We start from the raw sequence: 26307 nt of genomic DNA, 5'->3' as shown, positions 1-26307 counted from the left end.
CGGGAATTGAACCCTGGTCCCGGGCCAGACCTCTGCATCAGGGTCTGCCGCTCTAATCAGTGAGCCACACTCCTCCACTTGATATAATAAGTGATATGCAAGGCCAACAACAACACCCAATGGGCCATCACTGGCACAATTTATCGCACTGTGAAGTACACAAACAGAACAAAATTCCAAAATATCCATGCACCAATATTTCTTGTCAATAATCAAAAAGCATGACTCAACCATTCCAATATTTTAAAAAAACACAACCTCCGAGCACACCGGCTTGTGTGGTGTTCGACTGTCCATCAGGTCGTAGCCACCCCCTGGAAAATTTTGCATGTTGCAGCCGCTCAGGCTGAGGATGCCCTAGGTAACCAACTGCCTCCTCCATTGCCTGGTCCAGCCTGTGAGCCGTGTATTGCTGTTGCAGGGTAGAGGGTACCCCCTGCGGCCCATGGGCCTTCGGGGTCCGATATTGTAGCTGTGGGTAAGGCAGCGGGGCAGCAGGAAGAGTGGGGGTCGGCACCTCTGTAAATCCTCTGACGCCGTCATTTTGGGACTGGAGACAGGACTGACAATGCTGCAGGAGGCCCTGGTCAACAGGAAATGTGCCACTACACAGCGAACTGGACTTTCGCAGGCTCTAGAGTGAGCATGAAGCAGGTCCAAACCTACAATGAGGATTTGCAGGGATTGTGTGTGGCCCAAAAGCTAACTGCTGGATGAGGCCAGAAAGAGCAAACATGTGATTCAAGGGAGGAGGGGCTGATTTAAGGCAAAGCACGGGACTCAGATCTGCGTAAGGAAGTGAACTCAATCAATCAATCAGCCAACAGGGGCTCGGGCACCCAAGTGAGTGGTGCGAATAGTAAGCAAGAGAAGTGGAGAACTTCAAGTTGGGGTGGGCGCTAGCTGGTAAACTCTGCTACGCAGTGGTAGTGCAGCTTTTGCTGAACTCTCTGCTCCAAGTGGAGCACGAGTGGAAAAATCTGCACAAACTCCACTGGCCGAGCAGAGTTCACCGCCCAGGCCTAATTAGGATCATAGATGCCTGGTTAATTTGGGTGAGCAAAGAAGCAATTGAATAGAAGCTGTTGGTGTATTAGGACTTTTTTGTCATTAAAGCCACCGCCATGAACACAGGTCTGTAGAACCACTGGCAGGTTTATCTCATCTCCTGAAATTTCAAGCCTGGAGCAAAGGAGAAAGGCCTCAGCCTCCAGTTCGATGAAAATAACATTTGATGCCCCTACTGACAAGGTCCATCACCAATACAGAATGGACAAAATGATTCATGAGCACACTGCAGATGGCTAACAGTGTTTCTTCTAGGCAGAGAAGGCTTTTCATTCTTTGAAGATCACGATCAATTTCGTCCATGCCTACAGTGGTTGCTTCCTTGGACTTAATTCCACGTTCTAAAAGAAATGCTTCTTGGGAGAGAGCAGGTCAGCCTTCAGAAGCAAAGATGTTCTCCTCAACATAATTTCAGAAGGCCCACTGGACGTTGGGAGGTGTAGGGTAGGGATTCTCTCTATCACCATCAGTAGTTCTGGATAACCACTGACCCACGGGCTGTTAGTGGTTCGGAATTCCTATCCTGTACAGTTTCTCCAGCCACCATCATCATGGCCACCTCTGTCTCAGTCAACATCTCAAGAGCCACTGATGAAAACCAATCCTGCAGAAACAGAAGAATTTACCCCCATACACATTGGGAGAGCAACATTGCCAGTATGGGGTTCTTCCAATTCAATACAGCTCCAGAGACTTCCACAAAATCCTGACCCCAGTGGCTTCATTTCTGCTGTTGAGGAAGGCCTATTTCTACCAGATTGATTACTAGTGAACCCCATATCTCGCTCCAAAAACAATGGTAATTACTAAAGACGTTCTACTCAAGTGAGTGTTATCAAGCTCTGCATTTACCACAATGCATCTGGGCGAATTATGTGCTGGTATGCCAGGCAGTGTTATCTTCCCCTTTTTTGTGTATTGCTACCTGCATAGTCACAGTAGTGTCAAGGAAGGCATAAAAATCTAGTCCAAGTCTTCATCAGCCATACCATCAGTTCCCTATTCACCCTGGGGTTCCCTGTAAACTGACAATTATGCTCATTGTTTTTCTGAGTAGGTCCAGTCTCTGGTCTTGCAAATGTTTTCCCCCTTCATAGAGGCTTACGGCCATCGGCCAGCTAGTAGATACATTCTTCTGGGATTAACTGCCACATCAAGGGCTGGTCACCCGCCTGTGGTCACTGTAACTTTAACTGGCAGAGCATTGGAATCAGTTGCTGGACAAAGAGCCCAAGTCAGTTATATCCTTCTATGCTGTATCTGATACCAGCCTTGTTCTACAACTCACGGTGGGGTAACTCTTTTGTCTGTGCATTCCACTACTTAACATCACAACTGACTCTTCAGTTTATGGACAGGAAGCTTAGACAGGGAACTCTCCATCAGTACTTGTGAGACAGGCCTAATATTTCTCTCCACATAACCGTGTTGAAGCTAAAGACAATCTTCCTAGCTCTGCCTACCGTTGATGAGATCCAAACTGCTCATTGTACACTGGGGCAGACAGCCTGAGCAGATATTTTCACTATCCACAGAAGTGGTTGATTCACCATGAAGTCATCGATTGCGCCTTTGAGGCCTCAAGACTCCTATCCAATTATGTCTGTGCAACTCTCCTGAATTCCTGATGGACGTTTTGTACATGAAGCCTTGCTTAGTTTTAGTGACTGGTTCCTCAAAAGTCAATGTTTTCTCTGCAACCCCTTTCTGCTAAGAACCCTGACATTGTGGTGGCATCCAGAAATGCCTGTATCAGAGCATTACAAAAATCAGTATCTGATGTTCTATTAAATGGCTCTCAAATGGAAGATCAATCAGCTAACATTATCACAGGTGGTCCACTCATAAGGGAACCCCTGGACTCTTTACACAACAAACCTCACTTTGGTATATCATATAAAGAGACTGCTTCCTACACTTTGTAAATCTGGGCCACAGGTTTAAACATCGAGCCAGGTCGACAAACAGGCTCAAGAGATCCAGAAGAAGCAACTGACTGGCGGACAACTTCATAGTTACTGAGCAATAGTCACAGGGCTTCCAAAGAATGCTCAGTGTCTGTCTTCCCACACCCGCGTTGGTCTGTGGTGGTGATGGCTGCTTTGCGCAATTTCAAAGCTTCAACTTCCCACATGGAGGAGTAAGTAAAAGTTCAAACCTAGTAGGAAAAGTTCTATCAGTGCTTCAGATTCTCTCTCAAGCAGGTTAACACCATTACGACATTTACAACCTTCTTGATGTAGCTCTTGTTTTACTGGTACTTCTCCTTGCTCCCACACCATGACTATTAGGATCATAGATGCCTGATTAATTTGAGTGAGCAGAGAAACAACTGATTAGAAGCTATTGATGTCTTATGACTTCATTGACATTACAGCCATCACCATTAACACAGGTCTATAGAACCACTGGCAGGTTTTACTCTTCTCTCGATATTTCAAGCCTAGAGTGCAGAAACAAGGCCTCAGCCTCCAGTTTGATGAAAATAACATGTTGATGCCCCTACAGACGAGGTCTATCCGCAATACAAAATGGGTAAATTATTCATGAGCACATTACTGATGGCTAGCTAACCACGTGTTTCTGCTGAGCCCACAGTTTTTCTTCTAGCCAGATAAGGCTTTCATTCTTTAAAGATCATGGTCAATTTGTTCAATAACCTCCAGCGGTTGCTTCCTTAGACTTAACTTAGCGTTCTAAAAGAAATGCTTCTGGGGAGAGAGCAAATCAGTATTCATAGGCAAAGATGTCCTCCTCAACATAATTTTAGAAGGCCCACTGGACTCCGGTAGGTGTGGGGTAGAGGTTCTCTCCAACACCATCAGTAGTTCTAGATAGCCACTGATCCATGGGCCATTAGTGGTTCGGAATACCCAGCCTGTACAGTTTATCCAGCCACTGTCATCTAGGGCACGTCTATCCCAGTCAAACATCTTGGCGTACTGGTATTTCCAAGAAATTAACATTTGTTTCAATTTATAGAAGCAGCATTCCAAAAATACGTGCCGTCGATGTTTTGAATATGTTTGTCTGCATGCAGCTAGATAGCCCATATTCAAGTGTCTCTATTTAATTTGACCAAAAACGTTTTCTTAAAATGTTTCTGTATTCTTCGGCCGTTACGTTTAACCAGCTAACTCTTAACCCCCCCAACCACTCATTCATGTTCACATTTCATGAACACACCACCACCCTCATTCATAAAGCGGACTAATCTTGCTTTGTGATGCCAGCCCAGTGATATACCTCCGTTGTTTACAGGTAGGAAGGTGTGTTTGGATAAGCTGGGGAGCAATGCGTTTTTGGATGTGGAGGAACAGGAGTGTGTTAAAAACACTCATTCTTGTGTTGCAGATTTATTTATTTATTGAAGTTTTGTATAGCGCTGGCTGGACCCGAGGGTATTTGAGCGCTTCATAGCAAATAGAGATATGCAACAGGAAAAGTAAACATAGAAAAACCGGAATCAGGAACAACAGGTAGGAAATAGAGTCTGTAAAACAACAACTTGGGCGCAAAATGGGACGGAGTTCAAGAGCGAAACAATCGGCTCTTGATCAAGAGAGATATCGGATTTCACCAACAGGCGCGGAGTTCTCGTTAAGCAGTGGAGCATTCCAGGAAGAGGGCTTTGAGTAGCGATTTGAATTGCGGGAAGGAGGCGGTCATTCTGATGTAAGGGGGGATGGCGTTCCAGATCCTGGGAGCATTCCCCGCAAAGGATTTATTTGAGGTATTGCGTTTCTGAGATTTCAGAGGGATGAGCAGTAGTGTGTTGGAGCTTCTGAGGTTCCTGGATTAACCCGCCCTTTTGAGTTTGGAGGCCAGGTATTCTAGTTTGCCTGTATGCAGGGCTTTATGTGTGAGGCAGGCTGTGCGGAAGTTGGCTCGTTGGTCGATTGGGAGCCATTTCAGTTCTTTGAGTGCCGGAGAGATGTGGTCATATTTCTTTGTTCCTGTGACCATTCTTGCTGCTGCGTTGAGGGTGGAGGAGAGAGAACCCAGGTGCGACTTGGCTGTTCCGGTCAGTACAGCGATGCCATAGTCAATTCTGGAGAGCACAAGTGCCTGCGTGGCCTGTTTCAGATCTTGGGGGGGAGGAAGGGTTTGATTTTATAGAGAAGTTTCAGGTTCATGAACGCGCTTTTGGCGGTTTTAGAGACGTGTTTATTCATGATCAGTTTCGGGTCGAGAGTAATTCCTAGGGATTTTGCGGAGTCCGTTGGCGTTATAGAGACACTGAGGGCATTTAAGGCTTTGAGCCATTCCACTATTTGTAGGTTTTCATCCTTGTTCGAGATTAGGAGTACTTCCGTTTTCTCTTCGTTCAGTTTGAGGTGGTTGGCTGAGAGCCAGTGTTGGACCTCCAAGAGTGTAGCATTTAATATGTGGATGTCTGCGATCGAAGTGGTTTCTAAATAGAGTTGAGTGTCATCCGCGTAAAGGTGGAAGGGGATGTTGGATTTCCTGAGAAGTGAGGTGAGGGGTTCCATGTAAATGTTGAAGAGTTGTGGGGAGGGTACTGATCCTTGAGGGACTCCTCTGCTGAGGGGGAGGGGGTCTGATTCGAAGCTGTTGATCTTTATTCTTTGAGTGCGGTTCTTAAAAAAGGAGGAGAACCATTTTAGGACTGTCTTTTCGATGCCCGCTCTCTCTCTGAGGACATTAAGTAGGAGGGTATGATCTACTGTGTCGAACGCAGCCGAGAGATCAAGGAGAATGAGAAGGCTACAGTGGTTGGAGTCGAGTGACATGTGCAGATCGTCAAGAACATTTAGGATTGCGGTTTCAGTGTTGCAGCCTTTCCTGAACCCTGATTGGAGAGGATCCAGTAGGTTAGAATTCTCTAGATGTTGGTTTAATTGTGAGAGCACACATCTTTCCAGAATTTTGGCTAGGAACGGAAGGTTCAAGACAGGCCTGAAGTTGTTCATGTCCATGAGGTCAAGGCCAGGTTTTTTCAGCAGAGGTGTGATTTGTCCTAGTTTAAGGCAGTCCGGGATGTGGCCCTCGCTCAAGGAGCTATTGATGATCTTGCTCCAGATTGGGGCTAGAGTGAGCTTCAAATCCTTGGTCAGTCTCGAGGGAAGTTGATCGAGGGAGTGAGATGAGGGTTTCGCAGTGGCGATAAGATTGCTGATCATTTTTTCCTTGACCGGCTGGAAGGAAGACCAGCGGATAGACGCGGTTATTGTGGGGGTGGCGTTGGTTGCAGGACTCGAGCTGAAGGAGCGATCAATTTTGGCGATTTTTTTCATTGAAAAAGCTTGCGAAGTTGTCGCACTGTGTCTTGCACGCCCCTAAGTTGGCTGCCTTAGGAATGGAGGTTTGGTTCCTAATGATCTTGAAGAGTTCTTTGGGGCGGTTTTTGGCATTATCTAATGCAGAGCAGAAGAAGGAAGATTTTTTGCTTTTGATGTGGGTATAGTAGTTTTTGCGTGCTGCCTTGAGTTGGGCCCGATGGATGGCGGTGGGGTTGTGTCTCCAGGTTCTTTCCAAGGATCTTAGGTGTCTTCTTTCATCATTAATGTCAGTAGAGAACCATGATCTAGAGGGAGTGCTTCTGTTTTTTTTAGTTTCAGAGGTGCCAGCTGATCCAGGGTGAGCTCTAAGGGGAGGCCGTTTTCTCTATGTAGACTGCATGCCACCTACAAAGAGAAAATGCAGAGTGCGTATGACTGGTTTGGTCGGCCCTGGGGCTGACCAAACAGACAGCTCACTCAGAGAGGGCAAGCCACTTCTCCCCTGGACTCCAGCAGACCCGCCCACCCCCAACCAGGCATACCTTTCTGCTTTCTCGCATCATTAGAAACAGATACATAAAATAAAATTTAAAATACCAATTTAGGTTTCTGCTTCTTGTACTGCGAGAAGCAATGGGGCAACGCTCCTCTGCCCACATGGAAGAAACACCCCTGAGTTCTCGGGGTCCACCCATGAGGTTCCAGGACAACCTTTTTCATGGAAAAAAAAGTAAAGGGAGAAGGTGTGTTGCATGTGCGGGAGCATAGTCCTTGTTTACGCTCGTGCATTGGTGTTTGCATTTCTACCTTGATATACTATTATGAAATGGACACAAGCATGACACAGTTGTGTGGCGCTCGTGCCTATTTCATATGTGGCCCTTCCACTTGTAACAAACCCTTGCTCGTTGGAAGTATTTTGTATATATTCGAGTGGGGGGTGAAACGTATATATACGTGGGGGTTGGCAGTTGGGAGTTGTTCAGTGGCTGAACCTTACTTGTCAAGCCGTGTCACTTTTGCGAATAAACTTGGATTTCCTTGACAAACGTTTTCAGGTCAGAAGCCTTAATTTTCTGGAAATATCATGCGTTATTTTCTACACAAGGAAGTGTCCTCTGTACCTCTGTATCTTAGCAAAAGGGTTGCAAACTTGTTAAGAAGTGCTAGTACTTTCTCATCCACTGTATATCTGCCCCAGCTGGGAAGTAGCACCAGTGGCGTAGCTAAGGCCCCCGCAGTGTTGGGGGCCCCATCAGCACACTACCCTGGCCTGAGAGCTCCTGAGTGAGTCTGGAGGGGGCCCGTCGATGTACTTTACTGGGGGCGCCCTCAAATTTTGTTACACCACTGAGTAGCAAGACTTTCCTATTAAATTCATGGCAACCATTACTGCAAAGTCTTGTTCCTGCCCCACTAAAAGTACAGCAGCCCAATGGAAATGTTCTGGGCCTGCCCAAAGCGAGTAATGCAGGCCTGCTGAGAAGTAACTGCATTATCCTGCTAAAAGTATATAATTCCTGCTGAGAGTTCTGTACTGTCATATTAAAAGGGTGGCATCTTCTCTGACAAATGGCAGCTCTCTTCCATTACATGTATTCAAGCTCTGCTGACAATTGCCAGTTCTGTACTATTGAAATAATGGCAGCTCTGCAGAGAGGTGCCTATACTGTTTAATTAAAAGGCTAGCAGCACTGCTGAAAAATACTAGTGTGTTTTAACATTTTCTTGAGTTAGCTATGCAACTGGGGATATTTTTTTATCCTCTACATTTTAAATATGATTTCTTTGAATGTATTCTCTCCTGCTTGACATGCCTTTGTTCAGCCATATATATTTCCTTTGTAGGCCTAATTAAGTACCTTCACCAGACTTCACACCAGGGGCCGTATTATACACAGTCAAGGAAAATGCGCCGTATTAGGGTGAATACGATGCCCCCAGTGCAGCCGTGAATTCGCACTGCCCTGGGGGCAGGCCATTAATGTGAAAAATGAAGCAGCTGCTTTGAAGCCACTCCGTGTTTTCACAGTACAGGCAGGTGCAGTGAGTGACTGCACCCGTCTGCAAGGGGGTGTCTAGGGGTCCATGGGACTCCCCTTTCCCCCCTCCAGAGGACTGCAATCAGGTGGTGCACTGTCAGTGTGCCTCCTGAGAGATTCTTTTCCTCTCTGCCCGCATCTGTAATACAGCGATGGCGCAGAGGCAAAAAAATTCCCTCATTTGCATGGGGTCACGCCCCTATGCAAATGAGGGAAGGTCCTCTCGAGGAAGCACTGGCGCTGTATGTGCGCCAATGCATTCAGTATTACAGAAGGGGATGCACAAGCGTCTGCATCCCCTTCTGTAATACCAAAGTGTCCCAGGGGGCTCAAACACCCCTTGTGCACTTCTATGATATGGTCCCAGTTGCACTGGTCTATCCACATTACACCAGCATCCACCCTTTAGCCTGACAAAGCATCACCCAAACCTTTCCAGCTACTGGGCAGCGAGGTATCGCCAAGTACAAATTTACTGTTGCTTGCACCTTTGAGGTTTCTCTCTTTCCAGTGCTGTTTGCCTTTTCCCTGCTGTGATAGCTACTTCAGATCATGATACACATCTTTACACACAGATTCATCCACCCCATTACTCCAAATGAGCTTTGCTCTTTCTCTCCACCAAGAGTGATTCTATATGCTAATACCATTTCCTCTGCTATCATATTAGACTAAATTATTGCTTAATGCAAACTCTCCTTGATACCTCTAATTGCTCTCTTGCTCATTTCATTCTCTATAGGGCTCTGAAATGCACTTTGGTGATGGAGGACACCACATCTTGCTAAAAAAAGAAACGCTTATCTCATTAGAACAAAATTGCACACCATTGTCCTTCATAAACTCCTTTCGAGGCGCCTTTGTTGGAAATATTTTACCAACACCTTGTCTGAACTTGAGAGACTCAAAGACTTTATTCGGCCATTTTAATATTCCTTTTTGACAAGCTCTGAGGCTATTTTGAAGGCTAGCCGGGTCATGCACCTACTCATTTGTTGGGCTGATACTGGGAACAGTCTGGTTCAAGTAAATATTTTCTGCAGCTCATGTGTATTCCTTAAACCCCTAACGGAACTACAAAATCTCTTCTTCCTTCAAAGAGTGGAGCAAAATAGGGAGGATGGGTAGCATGGGTGTAGTAATGATAGCACACTGGTATGTTCTAATGCAAGTAGGTTTATTCAGGTAAGTAGGCAGGTAGTATAAATCCTCAGTAAGTCCTTATCAACAGCCCCCCCAGGAGCAGCCTGCTAGCTGCTCAACCCCATCCACCAACTGTCATCACTCTTCCAGATACTCATGCATTCCACTCATAGCCCACACACCAACATTCCACTCAGAACACTCACACAGGCTGAGCAGCTAGGGAGAGGATAACATAGGAGATAACATGGGAAATGAAACGTAATGCAAGAATTATACAATGGGCCATTAGAAGATGTCTACCCATAATGCACAAGGTAAATGCCAAGGTTTGGGTCCTGTATCTGAACTGGCTTGGACCACTGAACTATACTAAACAAAGAAAGGGGCCAGACAGATTGGTTTTACTACTTATGATTCCAAACAGCACATTACTTCTGGATGGTCATCTATTTTATTTTATTTTTTAGAAAATATTGAGATATTTGAAATATGTCATCAAATAAACAGTCGTCAGACAGTGAAAATATCCATACAAACAATGAAAAATGTGCAAGAATATATACAAGTGCTATACAAATAATCAAAAATGGATACTATACATTGACACATGTAACACCAAACAATGTTGAATCAATGACCTAACGAAACTTCAAGCATTAGGAACCAGTCCTTTCTATTGGGTACAAAAAGACAAGCGGACCTCTAATCACAGAGAGCTGCCTGCCTGTCTGGCCAAGCCAAGGATAGGAAAAGTACATTTAAAGGGTTGCGCAACAAGGGATAACACTGTATAGGTCTCAATGGTCCTTGCGGCACCCAAATTCTTTCTCCGAGGCTCAGAGTCAACGCGTTTCGAACCTCAACGCTAGTAGGGGTTCTCCTCAGGACACGGACTGGGTGGAGCCGGAACTGTGAGTGACAGTTAATTGGCACTTGTAGATAGATGCAGTATGGGCGGGCCGGGATTTCAGTCAGGAGGATGTTGCAGATTAATGGAAACACCTCTCATATATCGTGGTTCTGTTTCGGAAGGTGTTTATCGCACTACTTGTCAGGATTACAATTAAGCTTAACAGGGCTCGTAGTTTTTTTTTTAAGAGGCGGGTCTCCGCTGGCGCTTCCTGTTTCAGAAGACGCCCTGCGTCATGACTCCGCGTTCACTCTGATATACTTTTTTATCAGCATAGTCGGTAATTTCGTAGTGCACAGCATTTCAATATATATCAGAAATGTCCTTATCTGAGAGGGTGCAGACATTGCCAATAAAACAGATGGCATCATTAGCTTTGGGGTTTAGGGGTGGGAGTAGTGTGGGTGGTGTAGTAGTGTTTTAGGGTAGTGTAGGGGGGAGTAGTGTGGGTAGTGTTGTAGTGTGTTAGTGTTTAGGGTAGTGTAGGGGTGGGAGTAGTGTGGGTAGTGTTGTAGTGTAGTAGTGTTTAAGGTTAGGGGTAGTGTAGGGGTGGGAGTAGTGTGTTGTGAAGGTGTAGGGTTGTCACTTATCTTGCATACTTTTACCACGAGTATAGCTTTACCACGCATGCCTTTGCGTTGTAATGGCATGCGTGATAAAGGCATACTCGTGGTAAAAGTAAGCGATGTAATGGGGTGCGATGTCATTGACATCGTGCATTAATAACCGTGTTGTAATGGCACGCGCGGTAATAGTATGCGATGTAATGACATACATCCCTGGTTCCTTTTACCTGTAGGTCAGTCCCAATCTTCTTCACTAGACAGTTCTCTTTCAAGAGGTTTATTGTTCAAGCACCACATATATCTGTCTTAAAGCTCATAGTCAATGTTCAGTTCAGGTGATGCTTTTCATAAGAGATATCTGATGCTTGTTAGTCCTAAGCACGAGCATGCGGACCACAACGAAACAAATGAGCAGATACTGGTGTGGTGCCACAGCAAGGTGGTTTAAACTTGTCTTTACTCAGGTCTCTGTGCAGAGGCAGCAGCTCTTGAGAAGTTGATTATGATCAAGCAGGTCCCAGAAGCTCTTGGGAAGTTGACTCTGATCAAGCATGTCCCAGCACTCTTGGAGGTTGGCTTCCATCCTCTGGTCGGTGGTGCAGGTCTGGGTCTTGGTGTGCAGAAGGTAAAGTCATCACACTCTTGGGGGCAAGATGTCTTGAAGAGCTTGGATCTCTGCCTGGTGGGGTAGTTTGTATCCTGCTTGTCTAGACACTTCCCAGACTGGGGATGTTAATCGCGTTGTCATGGCCGGTAACCGGATTCGGTGGTTCCTTTACATATTTCATTTTCTTCCTATACTTCAGACAGTGTTTTTAAAAATGGAAGGCTCTCACAGCAGGTAGTAACGACTTTGACTTCAGTTAGGGTTACCCACGAAAACATGAGTGCAGGGATGTGTGAAACCCTTGCCCCTGGCTGTCACCAGCCTTCTTGAAGTAGCATTCAGGAAAGATAAAAGAGGCTGCCTAGAAGCCTCCATACCCTATGAACAGAATCTGTTGAGTCACCACAATCTTCCCACCAATACACCAAATGGCTGTGCTGAGGTAATCCCCGATTCCCTGCTAAGAAGTTACCATCAAATTACTAGAGGCAGCCCTGTCTCCATCCTCTCGCACAGCAGTGTCCGGGTTAAACATTCCAGCTCAGGAATGTAGGAAATACACTTCTACTGTTTGAGGAGTGTGTATTACAAACTTTATTGTGTGCCATGTAAAATAAGGGGCAATCCAAAGTGGATCCTGCAGGTCTCAACAATCTCGGACTCATTGAAGCAGTGTCCTTCTATTGTGTGCGCTTTACATATAATGCACTCAACATGCACATGCATGCTCAGCGCAAGGGTCTGGATGCCTCATGCCAGTGGTGCTTTATAGGGGTGGGGACAGGTAGCTTTCATACACCCCCGTGAATCAAAGAAAAAGGTCTGTTCTGTGCTAGGATTATAGAAATAGCAAGCTGCCACCATTGCTTAGTGTCAGCAAACCAAGATACTGACCGCAGTCCCATCTCAGTTATAGGGTACACTTGGTGCACAACTCTTGGTCTCAGAACTAGACTATGGACCTCAGAATCAAACGATAGGATTATTCCTCAGCACACATGCTTGGCCACAAAAAGTCAGATACCAGATATTCCATGCAGTTGGGTCACCTATTGCAACGGCACACTCACATTTAACAAGCAGGAGACATTCCCGCCCCTCATGTCCACTCCCCTTGATGTAAGCTAAGGCATAGCTGTTCAAAATTCCTATATTTGTTTGGATTCTGTAAGACAGCCGTTTGGGTGTCTCATATGCATCCTATAAGCATTACATTTTGGTTGCAATCTTTTTTGCAGATTCTCCATTTGCATAGGTGGTTCACTAGTAGTCTGCTCGGCTGATGTGTTGACTGATCCCAATTGGGACCTCTTCTCAGTTCTTTGTATTGTGTAACATGTTCCAATATGAAGGGAATAGATATGTGAAGATGCCAAAGATTAAAGATAGTTATTGACCTATATAAATACTTGTACTACTACTTTATAAATATATACTAATACTAGGCCTGGTCTCGACAAAATTGACTTAATTTACTTTGCTGCAATTACTCAAAATGTAAAAAAAAACGCACATGATATGTTATTACACAGATCTGGCATTTTGTGTTATTTTTTAGTGCAAAACACAAACTCTCTATTTTGGAAACAAGTGGGCATATGGTGCTAAGAAATAGTGGCAAGGTATGCAAACAACAGCCGCTTAAGTTCTGTTTGTCCATATTGTTCCTGCTCAAGAATTTTTACTCAACTCCAAACTCAATTGCATGACGTGGCATAATGGCATAAACATGGGCATTTCGCAGCGTATCATGATATTCCGGAAATGATGTACGATTATGCTGGTGTAAAAGAATTTTCACCTAACTAGTGTAGATGTGGTTCTGCACATTAATTGTAGCAATTTGCAACAACAGTTCTTTATTTTCATCAGCTCTAAAGTCCAGTAATAAAGATCTGTTTGTGCCAGTATACGGGAACCGTAGAAACATAGTACAGCTTCTTCAAAGTAGTCTTCTCATTTTACAGTACTTTTCTTCCAACATGAGTATCTATTTACATACGACTGACTTTATCAAGTCAAATACATTGAAAATTGTATTGGTAGAAAATCTTTGAGACCTGGCTGGACAATTTGAAAATAAAATCTCATTGAAGCATGGTTGTTAGAAAAGGGGGTCTCTAGTTGGCAATGGTTTGCACCTTGTCCAAATAGGGACCCTTCCTTCTAGTCAGGATAAGGGAGTTACACTCCTAAAATATCCCCTGCTCACCCCCTTGGCAGCTTGGCAAGAGCCGTCAGGCTTATCTTCGAGGCAGTGTGTTAAGCATTTGTACATAACCAACAGTAATACAGTGTACACACTACAAACGGACACCACAGCAGTTTAGAAAAATATCCAATATTTTTATATACTGAAGACAGGACCAAAAATGATAAAAATCCACAATACAGTACTTAGACATCTTCAGTTATCAAAATAACCTCGAAAAACAGTTCCTTGAAGTCAATAGCTCTCTCTGGGGCTATCACGGCGTCGTGAACAAACAAATCCAAACAATTCTGGCTGACGCGGCGTCTCGGGCCAGCTTCATTGTCGGGAAGATCCGCAAAACAGTACCTTTAGAAATGCAGGGCGTCGGCGACCTCTTCATGAGCTTCCGAAAGCACAGCGTCCGCAGGCGTCTGTCTGGAGGTCGGTGCAGGAGTCGTCGGGCCCTTGAAGTCACACACGTTGCAGATCGAACTCCCCGCGGTTGAAGACAGGAACAGTGGAGTCTGGTGCTGCGGTACAAAGTGCAGCGGTGCGGCGTGCGATGCCCTCAGGACACGATGCGAGCAGCGGCTCAGTGGCGGCATCAGATGGCGTCGTCGGTGAGACCAGGTTCACGGTGCACAGTGATGCGTTGCTCGTCGCAGTGCAGGCAGGTCACGGTGCAAGGAGCGGCGTCGACGTTGCTGAAGCTCATTGTCGGCTAACAAACTGGAGTCACTGGCTCGGCGTTGGTAGGCCAAGGCTGCGGGGTGGGATGAGGGCGGTGCGTCGTGCAACTTTACGAGCGGTGCCCCCGAACCACGGTGCAAGCAGCAGCGTTGATTTCGGCGTTGAGCGGCGGGGATACTAAGGCGGCATCGTAAAGCGAGGCGGTGCGATGCAGAGTGCAGTGCCCACAGTTGCTCAGTGGCAACGTCAGCAGGCATCGTCGGTGAAACCATGGTCGCAGTGTGGCGTTGCGGCTGTGCCTTCAGGACACGGAGTCAGCAGCGGCATCATAGAAGGCGTTGGGTTGCAGCACAAAACACACAGTCCCCAGTGCTGAGGGCAGAAGAACTTGAAGTCTTTGCTGTTCCTGAGACTTCTTGAACAGGGGGCAAGCTCTACCTCAAGCCCTTGGAGAAACTCACAAAAATTGATTGCAGAAAGTTCAGTTCAGTCCTTTCTCTGCCCAAGACAGAAGCAGCCACTGCAGGCCAATACAGCAAAGTGGTAGTTCCTCTTCACAGCTTCTCCAGCTCTTCTTCTTGGCAGTCTTCTTGGTCCAAAAGAGTTCTAATGTTCTGGGGTCTGGGCCCCAGTATTTATACCCAAACTTCCTTTGTTCTCTCAGGCAGATAGTGTCTGTGCTTAGTCCAAACCAGTTGTGTCCTCTCTGGTCCAGCTTCCCAGCAGGAGAGGGGGACAGCATTGTCCAAGGCAGACAGGACCTATTCAGGTCCAAGTGAAATATCCTCCCTCCACTCTAAATGCAGACCAGGCATTTTCAGGTACTAGTGACAACTCCTCCCAGTACTCTGAATGCAGCCAAGGTCTATTCAGCCCATCCCTGACCCGTCTAGACTCTCTGGAGGAACTTCTCCTCCCAGCCCCTGTCACTCCAAAGCCAGACAGTCAATACACATCCTAGCAGAGGCACACAGGATGGCTATGCAAGAAAATACCTACTTTCTAAGAGTGGTATTTTCAAACACAGAATGTAAAAATGACCTTTACTAAAAGGCACACTAAACTTTATTTTCCTATCTGGTCCTATTGAGAAGTTATATTTATTAGCTCTTCTAAATTAACTCCCATGCTTTGCTATGGACCAGATAGCCATTCAATAGTTATAAAACAAAATTGCCAGTATTTCACTATCAGGACATGCCACACATATCAGGGCATGTCCTACCTTTCACATACACTCAGCCCTGCCCACAGGGGTACCTTGGCCTACCTTAGGGTGAATTACATGTAAGAAAAGAGAAGGGTAGGGCCTGGCAAGTTGGTGCACTTGCCAAGTTGACATGGCAGTTACAAACTGTGCACAGACTCTGCAGTGGCAGGTCTGAGCTACCTTTTCAGGGCTACTCATGTGGGTGGCACAATCAGTGCCACCCACAATCAGTGCTGCAGGCCCACTAGTAGCATTTGGTTTACAGGCCCTGACACACTCAGTGCACTTTACTGGGAGCGGACTAGTAAATCAAATATGCCAATCATGGAAACACCAATCCATAACACAATTTACACAGAGAGCATATGCACTTTAGAACTGATCAGCAGTGATAAAGTGCACAGAGTCCTAAACCCAACAACAGCAGGTCAGGAAAAAATAGGAGGAAGAAGCAAAAAGTTTAGGGATAACCCTGCAGAAAGGGCCATCTCCAATAATGGTCCAATGTTTTACTTAAACTATATAGAAAAGTCTTATGTGGTCAGAAAATATGACAGCTGGAACCAGTGCTGTGATACGCACCATTTGTCAGTCGAGGAACCTAGTAAAACCCTGGCTGAAGCAGGTTATATTGTCAGCCATTTTCTCTTTCTTCGCTGAGGGCAGGCAGAGGTGTGGGCACAGAAAAGAGGACTGCTGTTGCACAGTCCTTTCAGGCAAGTGGTGAAAGGTCTCTAAAAAGTGATAAAAGTCTTCTCCATTGGCTAAGACTGTGAGAGTTCTTGTATGACGGTGCATTTCTTTGCTTCAGTGATTCATGTACTCATTACTGACTAATATTCCAGCTCAGTGCTTCCTAATCAATGTTAGCATGTTTCTTCTGGTGTCAATGGTCTATTATGTATTTAAAATTGTCCAATTCTTAATATTGCTATGGATGTTGCACCCGTGGAGGGCGGGAATGAGGGCTGATTGAAGAGCAGTATTGGCCACAACCCAACCATGCCCAGATGATCCCATTTTAGTTGTTGCTTCATGCAATGGGATTGATTTTAACTTTTTTGCCAGGTAGGATTTTGGGTTCCACTCCTGCCATTATTATGAGTTTATTGACTTTACTTGCATTGTGAACATTTGTAGTAGGGTATTAAATGTGCTTTTAATGAAATGAGCTTGCCCTAGAGCTCTGTTAAGATTAACAATGCTATTTTTAGAAATCCTTCTTCCTAATATGAACGCATTAATTAGAAATTTATTGTAATGTTCTGGGCATGTTTTTTCAATATTATCTTGTGTTGAATGCTTGCTGTGTACACTTACCTCTGCTGGATTATAACTTCATCTTGGTAATGTTTGTTGTTTCTTCTAGGTTATTTGCTGGCATTGTCCCCCGAATTACTACAATCAGTCTAGGAGGTTTCATCTTCTTGGGGGTTTATGACAAAGCTTGCAAAGTCCTTTTCCAGTTTGATCTACCGATATCTTCTTGAACCGCTCTGAAACTCCAGCAGGGGACGCCAGCAAATGTTGCAGGACTTGCCTTGGACATTCACGGATGAGATGATGATGATGAGCCTTTTACATTTTTCTGTTTGGATCTTCGCATGCTCAGCAGTTTTTACAGTGCTGTCTTGCAAAACAGTCCAGTTCCACTAATTCAGTACTTTCCAGTGTGGACAACTAACTAAGTACTGAAGTTATGTCAGGGACATGCCTTGGAAGCATTGTTTTGGATGTTATCTACAATGATTGGCAGCTATTATCTGAGCAGTGGTTTTACAATGCACTGAATAAACTGGTTCTTGTGCTTTGATAGCATTGCCTATTGTTTTTAAACTCCAGGTTCTTAGGCTGCTTTACATGCAATGTGTATTTTATTTAAAATATGCTCTAAAAAAGATAAACGACGAGTTAGAAGGGAAACCCACACACGGCATTGGCATATGTATTGTTTTCCTAAACTCAGTGGCATTTCTTCATGAGGGTGGGAAGCAAGCCCAGCTGGAAAATATAAAATGGCAATGAAAAGATTTAATTGCCATTTTATTTTTCCGATGTGCGCACTTCTGCAGCCATACTAACCCAGAGATGTGCAAGGCATGTCCTCTGCTGTTGATTGGCAGCAGAGGACAGGAGCAGTGGCTGGCTGGATACTCCAAAGTGCATGTCACTTTGGCTGGCTGTCTTGCGCCAACCAAAGTGCATGAACACTTTGAAGCTCTCCACTCAGCTGTCTTAGGAAAGGGGCGGCCTCGTCCCACTCCCTGAGCCTTGTTGCGTCCAGCAGACCCCATATGCCAGAGCCGCTACTAAAATTGAAGAAGAGGGGGGCTGCATGCCCTCCCCTCCCATGCCTTTTAGGTCCTGGGGACCCTATCCCTCAGGCTCATTACTAAAAATAAAGGGGAGGGTGGCCATGCAGCCTTCCATCCCAAGCCTTTCCATTCCACAAGGGCCATTTTTAGAAGCTATGGGGAGGGAGCCATGTCCCCCCCTCTCCCCAGGCCTTAAACCCCCCCAGGCTGTGTATTTTTTCAAGAGGAGACCCAGCCGGCTTCCCACAGGTAAGGGGAGCTGACATTGCTCCCAGCCACGAGGAGAAGCTACTAATGATATGACCGGGCAAGGAAACAGATTCAAATTCTGCTCCCAGCGGGCGGGAGCATTTTTAAAGCTTCCACAGGCTGGGAGCAGACTTTGTGTTTGCTCCCGCTTGGCGGGAGGTTTAAAAATGTTCCTGCCAAACCAGAGCAAAAACAGGGTTTCTTGCCCTGCGAGGCCCCTTTTACTTAAAGTAATTGCCTGTGAGGTGACCTCCCTGGGGTCTTTTACAGTTAGGGTAGGGGGCTGTGGAGTCCCCACTTCCCCATTTTGTTAAATTTCAGCCTCCGGTGGGCTTCCCGGACCTAGTGAGGCTCGGGGGATGGTCTGATTTGCCCTCTCCCCATTTCTGTTCAATTTTGGCCCCAGGGGTGGGCTCCCTGGGCCCTTTTGAGGCATGGGGGGAGAAGCTGCATGGCCCCCTCCCCGCATAAACTCATTTCAGCCACAGGAGTGGGCTCCTCAAAGCCTCTGGAGGCTCAGGAGAAGGCCACATGGCCCACTCCCCAAATATTACCCTGGGGCCTCTGGAAGTGGGCTCCCTGGGGCATAAACACAGTAAATGTAGCCCGGCCGCATTTTGTATATGGGGGAGTCAGGGGGGTTAAATCCCAAGGGATTCCTGCAGGATCGCAGCATTTTTTGCAGATTTACTTTTTCCTTTTTGCCTTGGGGCTGGATCCCCTCCCTCCTCCCGCCATGGGATCCAGGGGATCAGGGTATAGCGACCCTGCCCTCATAGTCTTTTTTTTACATTTTTTTACTTGTTCAAGATAGGGGACTAAATCTCCAAGCCCTGTAATGGGTGTTAGCAACATTGTTCACATTGCTGGTAACCAATAAGAGCGCTCGTTTCTGCAGGAGTCTGACTCCTGTGGGAGCTAGCTGGCCCAAGGAAATAAAGCTCTCTGGGCTAATGAGAATGCTCTATTTTTAAATTGGCGCTCCTGTGAGTTTCTCGAGACTCTCACTGACCCAACTGTCCAGATATACAATTATTTTTCAACCTTAATCTCTCGAAAACTACTGAACAGATTATACCAAATCACAAAAAGCACAATCTACGGACCAAGATCTAGCTTCCTGCCAAATGTGGTGTCATTATGTTCAGCAGCATTTGCTGTAGCCTTGTCTAAAGAAGTCAATGGAAAATGCATGAGAATTTGTTTTTTTGGGCCCTCTCTTTTTTCTAGGCCCCCACTTGTTGGATTACCCCAAAACTTTTCATGCACAAACTAATCAGAAAGTAGCACCTTTTTTGGAAAGTTTCCTCTACTGCTGATTTCAGCTGGTTGGTACCAGCGACTTATGATATGGGGCCATAGCTAGCTTAAACAGGCCAGTGGCCAGGTCTGGCCATCCTGCCAGTATCACTCCACAAGCTTATGCGATACCCTCTGGGAGGTGCGCAGGTCATAGTGCTAGGTCACGTCTTCCGTCCTGATTCCGCCTGTGCCGTAACGAGTTGCTGATGCAAGGCCTGTGAGATGGCGTGCAGGCCACAGCGTGGGTTCACTTCCTACAGAAAGGGGACCTAAATTATCAACTAAGCAGTGAGAAACATTGATAGAGATAGCAGCAAGACATGCCCCCTCCCCTCCCCCCCACCAAGATTTACCTTTCAGAAGAATACTAAAAGTATGACACGTGTCAAGCATTACCAAGCACTGGGCTGCACTTGAACATGAAATCAACCACTTACCTACTGTGATTAATGACTGTTTGAGACTACGCGTGCCATCATGCGTTTGGGGAGAACTGGACTGTCGTGCCAACCAGTATTCATCTCCAGCAACTTTGGTTACTGTAGTAGAGCTTGTAAACTGGTTTCCAGAACGAGGGAGTATGAATATATTTTCGTCTGAGTGGGAAATAGAGCACAACAGTGTCTGCATGCGGTTTCATATTTTTTCCCCTTTTTGGAGACAATTACTTAAGGGGGATTCAAGTAAATTTGAGCCAAAAGACTCAATGAAGAGAGCTAAAAGTTAATGGGATAGTGTGCACCCTTACCTTGTTTGGTAGATAAAAGAATATATATATATATATATATATATTCCAGACACAAAGTGATCCAGCAAGTAGTGAGAGCGCTCAACAGCGTGTGCTACGCTCAGGGGTCGGATCCAGACCCTTAAATCATTTTTTTGCGCAAAAGGAGCGGCACAACCAGGATGTTTTTTCAAAACTTTTTAATTAGAGCTTCACCCCACCAACGCGTTTCAGCCTCAACAGGCTTTGCTCACGGTCAGTTAGTCCTTCCACTCTTTTTCTATTTATACTGGCCCATCTTAGCCTTAGGTGGCATTATGGGATACATAGTCTTTACACAGTTACACAAAATTATTTTTAAAAGAAAGACTGGTGTATATCACATTTTTTGCGTTTTGGTAAACAAGCGCTACATATTTAAATCATATGGGCGAGTATAGTTCTCAAAGTTCATTAATGGAATAGTTCCCAATTGATTTTCAAAGTTTATCGGGTATAGTACCCTGTTGTATTTGAAAAGTCTAAACTGGTCTTGGTAAAAGTCACTCTAAATGTACATGCAGGTCCTCCCCAAAGTTCATTCCTCTCGGCATTTTTGTACGTAAACGGATGATTAGGCGGGACTCCATTTGTCTCAGTTTACGAACTGTGTCACCACCTCTTTACGTTTTCGTAAGCATTTTCAATCCATAAAACCTCATAGATCTCCAATCGCCATTTTGGCATGCATTTATATGTTTTGACGTTGCATAGAGCATATTTTTGTTCTTCACCGCTCTGATGTGCTCCAAGATTCTTTTTTTCAACATACAGGTCGTACTGCCTATATATTTACTGCCACATTTGCATTCGATGATATATACAACGTTTTTTGATGTGCAGGTGATCTGTTGGTCAATATGCATCATTTTACCGTTGGGTTCCTCAATGCATTTCTTGGTAGTGCCAATTTTACATGCCTTGCAGCTGGAGCAAGGTTTGAAACCTTTTCGTTGATTTGTCAACCAATCTGTTTGTGTCTTTACTTGAAAGTGGCTATTGACCAAACAGTCTTGAAGAGACTTATTTTTCTTATAGGTTATTTGCGGTTGCCTTCCTACTAGCTGTCCTATATCTGGGTCCCCAGATATAAGATGCCAGTATTTCTTCATTTTGTTGGCGATCATTCCACTTTCTTTGTTATATGTGGTTATGAATCTTGGCGGGTCCTTTTCCATTGCTTTTTTTGGTTTTTCCACCAGTAATTCTGTTCTAGTTTTTTGGTCAACCTTTTTTTTACAGTTTTTTAGGACTCGATCCTCATATCCTCTCGATTTGAATCTCATCTTGCATTCATTTATTTTTGTTTCTGCATCATCAGATTTGGAGCAGTTTCTTTTAAGTCTGATATATTCTCCGTAAGGGATACTTTTCATGAGTGCTTTCGGGTGGAAACTAGTGCCATGTAGCACACTATTGGTGGCTGTCTTTTTGCGGAACAAAGTCGACTCTAGTTTTTCATCTGCGATGTATATCTCTGTGTCAAGAAAGGCAATTTTTTGGGTACTTGTTGTGCACGTAAATTGTAGACCTACTGTGTTTTCATTCAGTTTCGAGAAGTAACTTCGAAAATCAGAGTCAGATCCATGCCAGATTATGAACAGGTCGTCTATGTACCGGACCCACAAAATGATCCGATTCAGTTCCAGTTGATTGTTTGTGTTCCACGCGATTGTTTTTTCCCACCATCCCATGGTGGTGGTGGCATAATTAGGAGACAACGAAATGCCCATGGCAGTACCACATTCCTGTTTGTATAACTCTTGATTGAATAAAAAGACGTTGTTTGATAAGCAGATGTGAATCATTTTTAGAAGCATATTTGTATGTTCCAGGGTTGAAATGCTTCGCTGTCTCAAGAAGTACTGGCATGCTTCCATACCTACATCGTGTCTAATTGATGTATAAAGAGAGACTACATCTATTGTAACTAGCAGGTATTGCTCGTTCCATGTTATATCTTGAATAGTTCGTAAGAACTGTCCTGTATCCTTGATGTAGGAGGGCATACTTTGGGCAATTGGGGCCAAGAAGGTATCCACATATTTAGATAGGTTTTCGTATATTGAGCTGCAGGAGGAGACAATTGGTCTGCCTGGAGGATCTATTAGTGTCTTGTGTATTTTCGGCAAAGGTTGTTTGATCAGGAAAATACAGATCTCTCGGATATCCAAATATTGGAGCAAATGGATATTAGAACAAATGAAAGACCAGACACTGGATTAAAAAGGAAGTCCCGATTCTATCCCATCCTGTCGCCTGGAAATAAAATTTATCTATTTTCGGATGCTATTAATGAGGAGCTGGATAAACTACAGAAAACAAGAAACAGCAGCAGGGAAAATTTAACAACTGAGGAAAGGAAAGAACTCAAATCACTCATGGACAATGGCAAGATTACAATTAAACCCGCAGACAAAGGGGGAAATATTGTAATAATGGAAACCACTGACTACATGAGGGAAGCCATGAGACAATTGAATGAACAGCAAAATTACTCTAAACTAACAAATAATCCAAGTGCCAGAATGTTAAAAGAACTGAAGGATCATCTGAATGATTGGCACCAGAAAGGACTACTTAGTAATGAAGAGAAGAAATTTTTAGATATTGACTTTCCAACGATGCCCTGTATATACTTTTTGCCGAAAATACACAAGACACTAATAGATCCTCCAGGCAGACCAATTGTCTCCTCCTGCAGCTCTATATACGAAAACCTATCTAAATATGTGGATACCTTCTTGGCCCCAATTGCCCAAAGTATGCCCTCCTACATCAAGGATACAGGACAGTTCTTACGAACTATTCAAGATATAACATGGAACGAGCAATACCTGCTAGTTACAATAGATGTAGTCTCTCTTTATACATCAATTAGACACGATGTAGGTATGGAAGCATGCCAGTACTTCTTGAGACAGCGAAGCATTTCAACCCTAGAACATACAAATATGCTTCTAAAAATGATTCACATCTGCTTATCAAACAACGTCTTTTTATTCAATCAAGAGTTATACAAACAGGAATGTGGTACTGCCATGGGCATTTCGTTTTCTCCTAATTATGCCAACACCACCATGGGATGGTGGGAAAAAACAATCGCGTGGAACACAAACAATCAACTGGAACTGAATCGGATCATTTTGTGGGTCCGGTACATAGACGACCTGTTCATAATCTGGCATGGATCTGACTCTGATTTTCGAAGTTACTTCTCGAAACTGAATGAAAACACAGTAGGTCTACAATTTACGTGCACAACAAGTACCAAAAAAATTGCCTTTCTTGACACAGAGATATACATCGCAGATGGAAAACTAGAGTCGACTTTGTTCCGCAAAAAGACAGCCACCAATAGTGTGCTACATGGCACTAGTTTCCACCCGAAAGCACTCATGAAAAGTATCCCTTACGGAGAATATATCAGACTTAAAAGAAACTGCTCCAAATCTGATGATGCAGAAACAAAAATAAATGAAAGCAAGATGAGATTCAAATCGAGAGGATATGAGGATCGAGTCCTAAAAAACTGTAAAAAGAAGGTTGACCAAAAAACTAGAACAGAATTACTGGTGGAAAAACCAAAAAAAGCAATGGAAAAGGACCCGCCAAGATTCATAACCACATATAACAAAGAAAGTGGAATGATCGCCAACAAAATGAAGAAATACTGGCATCTTATATCTGGGGACCCAGATATAGGACAGCTAGTAGGAAGGCAACCGCAAATAACCTATAAGAAAAATAAGTCTCTTCAAGACTGTTTGGTCAATAGCCACTTTCAAGTAAAGACACAAACAGATTGGTTGACAAATCAACGAAAAGGTTTCAAACCTTGCTCCAGCTGCAAGGCATGTAAAATTGGCACTACCAAGAAATGCATTGAGGAACCCAACGGTAAAATGATGCATATTGACCAACAGATCACCTGCACATCAAAAAACGTTGTATATATCATCGAATGCAAATGTGGCAGTAAATATATAGGCAGTACGACCTGTATGTTGAAAAAAAGAATCTTGGAGCACATCAGAGCGGTGAAGAACAAAAATATGCTCTATGCAACGTCAAAACATATAAATGCATGCCAAAATGGCGATTGGAGATCTATGAGGTTTTATGGATTGAAAATGCTTACGAAAACGGAAAGAGGCGGTGACACAGTTCGTAAACTGAGACAAATGGAGTCCCGCCTAATCATCCGTTTACGTACAAAAATGCCGAGAGGAATGAACTTTGGGGAGGACCTGCATGTACATTTAGAGTGACTTTTACCAAGACCAGTTTAGACTTTTCAAATACAACAGGGTACTATACCCGATAAACTTTGAAAATCAATTGGGAACTATTCCATTAATGAACTTTGAGAACTATACTCGCCCATATGATTTAAATATGTAGCGCTTGTTTACCAAAACGCAAAAAATGTGATATACACCAGTCTTTCTTTTAAAAATAATTTTGTGTAACTGTGTAAAGACTACGTATCCCATAATGTCACCTAAGGCTAAGATGGGCCAGTATAAATAGAAAAAGAGTGGAAGGACTAACTGACCGTGAGCAAAGCCTGTTGAGGCTGAAACGCGTTGGTGGGGTGAAGCTCTAATTAAAAAGCTTAGAAAAAAACATCCTGGTTGTGCCGCTCCTTTTGCGCAAAAAAAAATATATATATAAACATATATATATATATATATATTTATATATATATATATATATATATATATATATATATATTTATATTTAATACATTTTTCATAGGGAAGATTTAAGACCCTGTCTATAACCCGAGACTGTCCTAATGAACCAGGATGGAATTGCGAATTCATGCAATAGAAACCCTGGCTACTCCTGGATCACCAGGTGAAAAGCATTATGGGCTTCAGGAAAGACAAGTAAATCCACCCTAAATTAATCTGATAGATCTGAAATACCTTCTGTCAGAAAGGCCGACTACCGCCTATTATGAAGCCTGTTTGGTCCAAGCTCCCAAACTCCCAATAGCAGACACCAGGAGGTATTCCAGGTTCTTCATAAATATCCTGTAGTCTGTATTAAAGAGCGTGAAGAATCAGTAAGAGACATACTTGGCTGGATCCATGCATACATTTTCTTTTTTTAATGTTTCCGGATATATTCCTCCATTCTATATTTCCATATATGATTAAACAATGTCAACAGGTGTGAAACTAAGGATCCCGAAAATGTTCTATACAATTCAAAGCTAAATCATTCTGGACTGTTGGACAATTCTGTAATTGTCTTGTCTACCTATCTTTTTGTATTAGGAGATGCAAGACATTTCATGGTATGGATGCTGACTATGATTTTGATGCTGACTTATTAGGAAAAGTCTGCATCTGTTCCTCAGTAGAATCCTGAGACTCTGTATTAAGTTCCACCTAAAACTGGTTGGACGTGGCATCCACTTTATTCTGTCCTTGAAGCTTACGACCAGTGTCAGCATCTTTTTTCATTATGATTTGTTTCAGCTTTCTTGCTGTTAGTCTGTCAAACCAAAAAGCCTTCCTACTTAACGTGTTTCTTTATATAGCTTCTGTTCACTTACGTAACGTGTAGATTTCCCCTACAAATTTAGACATCGTTGAATCTGACCAATATAATTAAAAAGTTGGGAGCTTGAAACCTGATTTAGAGTTGGGCCATAATAGAAAATCCTCTATTTTAGAAAGGAAATGCTAAGGCTGGTACAGCACGCAACAGTGGAAATGCCCACACCTACTATGCCAAGGGTAAAGGAATTACCATCAATGTGTTCACCTCAGTGCTTAATATGTGCTGGTCTTTCCAGATTGCGGGCATAGACGCTCATTTTTGGGGAAATGGTTTTGTTTTTCATTATCAGATATTGAGCCCAAATCAAGGAAGAAACAAGTTGAAAGGGAGAATGAAAAGGTAGATAGGAAAACAATCACAAAGGAAGAAAGCGGGTGAAAAAGAATCTGCAAGAAGGAGCTGCAGGAAATTAAGTGTAGGGT

At 44.1% G+C, this 26307-nt stretch overlaps 1 protein-coding gene across 1 annotated transcript in view; it reads left to right on the top strand.

Annotated features, from left to right (window-relative positions):
• Positions 1-17489, top strand: part of SLC25A26 (solute carrier family 25 member 26) — an 875117-nt gene extending 857628 nt beyond the window's left edge. Inside the window, exon 10 of the mRNA XM_078662304.1 lies at positions 17046-17489. Coding sequence (XP_078518430.1) covers positions 17046-17166 — 121 coding nt within the window. The 3' untranslated portion in view covers positions 17167-17489. The remainder of the gene's footprint in view (positions 1-17045) is intronic.
• The last annotated feature ends 8818 nt before the right edge of the window (positions 17490-26307 follow it).

The sequence above is a fragment of the Lissotriton helveticus genome, chromosome 9 (assembly GCF_964261635.1).
Source record: "Lissotriton helveticus chromosome 9, aLisHel1.1, whole genome shotgun sequence".
Taxonomy (NCBI): Eukaryota; Metazoa; Chordata; class Amphibia; order Caudata; family Salamandridae; genus Lissotriton; species Lissotriton helveticus.
Note: the sequence above shows the minus strand (reverse complement) of the source record. Positions and strands in the feature narration are given on the sequence as shown.